Raw genomic sequence first — 3756 nt, 5'->3', positions numbered from 1 at the left:
AAAGAAATAAATGTTATTTGCAGTTAACAATTTTCTTTTTTCTTTATTACAATATTTATGGCAAGACTAGGTATATACTAACATATACAGAGAGCGGTCTTGTCACTATAAACGACCCAAACAACCCGGATAAAAAGACAACATTAAATATGGTGGTGCATTACAATTATAGCTTTATTTGAACATAAAATAAATAAGAAAAAATAAAAAGTTCATGTCGTATCTCGTAAAAGTACGAAATAACGGTGCCCAAGAGGCAATATAAAGTTTGGGTTAATATAGGTAAGACGTAATTGATCTCCTGAGGTCAACTGAAGGTACCTAATATGAGAAATTGACTTTTATTATGCCGCTAACGGGTTGCTTGCCGTACTAATACGCTAAACAATTTATATTCTCTCCTTAAACTTTGTTTTGGAGGCTTCATAAAATAAGAGGCGACATTATATGAGAGTATTTGCTAGTTAAATTGTTGTATGATATGCATGTACATATTAGCCTTCCGCCCACGGCTTCGCGCGCATTGTCAGAGGAAAATATATACAAGCCCGAGACTTTCTCTGCGTAAATCCCGTTCCTATCACCTAAGTCCCGTTTCCTATCTTGGGCCTCAAACTATCTTTGTACCAAATGTTATCGAAATTTGTCGTGTAGTTCCAGAGATTTGCGCGTTCAAGCAAACAATCTCTTAAATTTTCTATATTACTATAGATAAATATCGTTACTAAGATAAATAATATAAAAGTACCTCAGCCTAAAGAAAAGGAAAAAACTTCACAAAACGCTAGTTCTAAGGGATAAAAATTTATTCCATTTTTTATTTCATAACCTGAAAATTCCCTAAAGGTATTCTTTTTATGTATCACATTAGTGACCTACTTCGTATAATCTAAGTGCTGAGGGACTCAAAACTAAATAGATATTATAATGTTAACAATATATCGTGCATCATACATTTTTATAAATGAATACTTGAAATAGACACATTTGGCTCACTACCTCGTATGTATTAGCTTAGGAAAAGAAAATGCTAGGGAAACTTTATCACAATCGTATAAATGTATCACATCTTTTTAATATATTTCCGCCCACGTCTTTGCTTTACACTTCACGTTATCGCGTTATAACCGAAATTCATTAAAATCAGTTCAGTTCTTTGAGCGTAAATGCAAAACAGACAGCCAGACAGAGCTATTTTAGCATCTGTTATTGTACAGGTCGCACTAATGTGCCCGTACTGCTGTGACATATACATTACATATTAACGATAACTATAGATTAATATAATCACTTTAAAAATTAAACTGTGGACAGCAACTGTAAATCAAACAGACTTTATTTCTCATATAAACTTAATATATAGTCGATCCGAACACTTTTATTTGTAAGAATGGTAAACGTCCCTTAATAAGCATCTTGGAGCATATACATCCGTCATAACACATTTGCTTGCTTTCTCTGCTTTACCATGAAACACAGAACGAGGTTTAATTTCAGTTGCGGCTTTAAATTTCTGTCGGCAACGAACGATGTTAATGACTGGTTTTATACCCATTTTCATAATATCTGACCGCGGTCGGAACATGCGACGAAGTTTGCCATTTAGCATTTAAGTTTTTTAATTTCACGTGCACGAACCGATTTCGTGCTTTGGTAATATTCAATTAAGTTGTTCTTTCGCTGAAGCTTTTTATTGCTCTGCAAGGTCAGGCGATTGTTAATTATTGTAAATTTTACGTCGCCGATTAAATATTCGTTATTTGTTACAGTTTATAACTTTCATACAGATTTCCAGAATTTTTTATTCGCACTGATTCGTAAAAGATTTATTTTATAAAACTAATACATAATCAGTACTCATTTTTCTTTAAGATGTGTTAGTACTTATATAAAAACCGAATCGCTCTGCAGTGATCTCTAGCTAACCATGGCCTAAATTACTAAATAGTTAAACACGAAGGGGAGAAGTGTAAAAAAAGCAAAATCGGTGCACCTAGTCGAGTCAATATTTTGATATATCAAAATAAATTCGAATTGAGAACCTCCTTCTTCCTTTAAAAAGAAAAGAAGAGAAAGAAAGGTTGTAAAGAATATAAGAACGAACAAATGAATACAAAATTACGCTATTTCAATATCACTGCGATCCGTATTATGAATTCAAATCTTCATAACGTTTAGTAGAGTTTACCAGGTTCATGTAAAATTTACATGAAGCGAATAAATTGCTCTCCGCGTAATCAAGCTGCATCATACATTCGCAATTTTATTCCGGACAAAATGAGTTTTCTCAAGAAAAAATTAAATTATAATTTCATGAGGGTCTTATAGGTACTTTTAATCTAAGTCGACGTTCGCGGTCCCCTCGTCTATACCTTCTGTAGACTTTATATGCATATTGTACACGAGCTTCAAACAGTGGTGGCTCAGTGGTGAGGACCTCGGACCTAAAATCGATAAGTCGGGGTTCGAGGCGAGCGTGTAGGAAATAAATTGATGTTTCAATTTATTTACGCATGTGTAAACATCATCACTGCTCAAAACGGTGAAGGAAAACATCGTGTGGAACCCGACATGTCCAAGAATTAAAAGTTCCAAGGAAATTTGACATCTGCCTACCCGCACTTGGCCAGCGTAGTGGATTGTAACCCGAACCCTCATAAGAGGCCTGTGTCCCAGCAGTAAATATATATGGGCTCGTGATGATGATGGGTCAAGTTTCTTTTCTTTTCTACAGCCTCAATGTGTATATACACATTGAGGCTGTAGCATACTATAGTTCCTTATAGTATCATGTATACTATATATCATAGGCTCAATGTGTATTTAACCCGTTTAATCATACAGATCTCTCTCTCCGTGGGGTGCCGGAGTAAGAATAGCACCTCCCCCAATCGTCCCGTGGGTGTCGTAAGAGGCGACAAAGGGATTTTATCAGAAAATGGGCAGCAGCATTTTCTGATTCTTACCACCACTATTATGAACTGCGCTCGCCAACCCGCCTGCCAAGCGTGGCGAGTAATGGCAAAATCCCCCCATTGAACTTATGTTCAGGAAAAAAGAATGAACAGTCCAAGTATAACCAGGCCCCTAGTACCCGGCAGCCCCGCTAGTCCTGGCTACGGTAGCAGTCATGGTAACGGCGGGGCAGGGGGTGCTAAGAATCACCGGATGAGATCCGGCTACCACTCCCGACGACCCCTGGCCCTGGTAACATATAATGCACGCACATTAAGGACGGACGAAAAGATAATTGAATTGGAAGTAGAATTGAGTAAATTACGCTGGGATGTTATAGGTTTATCTGAAGTCCGAAGACAGGGGGAGGACACGATAACCTTGACATCCGGTAATTTATTCTTCTTCCGGGAGGGCGACCAACAGTCCCAAGGAGGAATTGGGTTTATCGTGCACAAATCTCTCATTAACAACATTGTAAGCATCAAGAGTGTGTCGAGCAGGGTAGCGTACCTGATACTCAGAATATCTAAAAGGTATTCCATGAAGGTCATACAGGTTTACGCACCGACCTCCACACATCCCGATGAAGAAGTGGAAGCAATGTATGAGGACATTAGTAGAGCCATACATTCTTCAAAAACACACTTCAATGTTGTTATGGGAGATTTCAACGCCAAGTTAGGCGAGCGAGGCGATGGTGAGCTGAGACTAGGGAATTTTGGTTTCGGACAGCGTAATCCAAGGGGACATAGACTGGCGGAGTTTTTGGAAAAGGAAGGACTCTTCGTGATGAATTCC

At 37.8% G+C, this 3756-nt stretch overlaps 1 protein-coding gene across 1 annotated transcript in view; it reads left to right on the top strand.

Moving 5' to 3' along the window:
• The first annotated feature begins 3060 nt into the window (after positions 1 to 3060).
• LOC119828225 overlaps positions 3061 to 3756 on the top strand; it is a 5286-nt gene continuing 4590 nt past the window's right edge. The window contains exon 1 of the mRNA XM_038350329.1: positions 3061 to 3655. Coding sequence (XP_038206257.1) covers positions 3061 to 3655 — 595 coding nt within the window. The remainder of the gene's footprint in view (positions 3656 to 3756) is intronic.

The sequence above is a fragment of the Zerene cesonia genome, chromosome 7, assembly GCF_012273895.1.
Source record: "Zerene cesonia ecotype Mississippi chromosome 7, Zerene_cesonia_1.1, whole genome shotgun sequence".
In the NCBI taxonomy this organism is placed as follows: domain Eukaryota; kingdom Metazoa; phylum Arthropoda; class Insecta; order Lepidoptera; family Pieridae; genus Zerene; species Zerene cesonia.
Note: the sequence above shows the minus strand (reverse complement) of the source record. Positions and strands in the feature narration are given on the sequence as shown.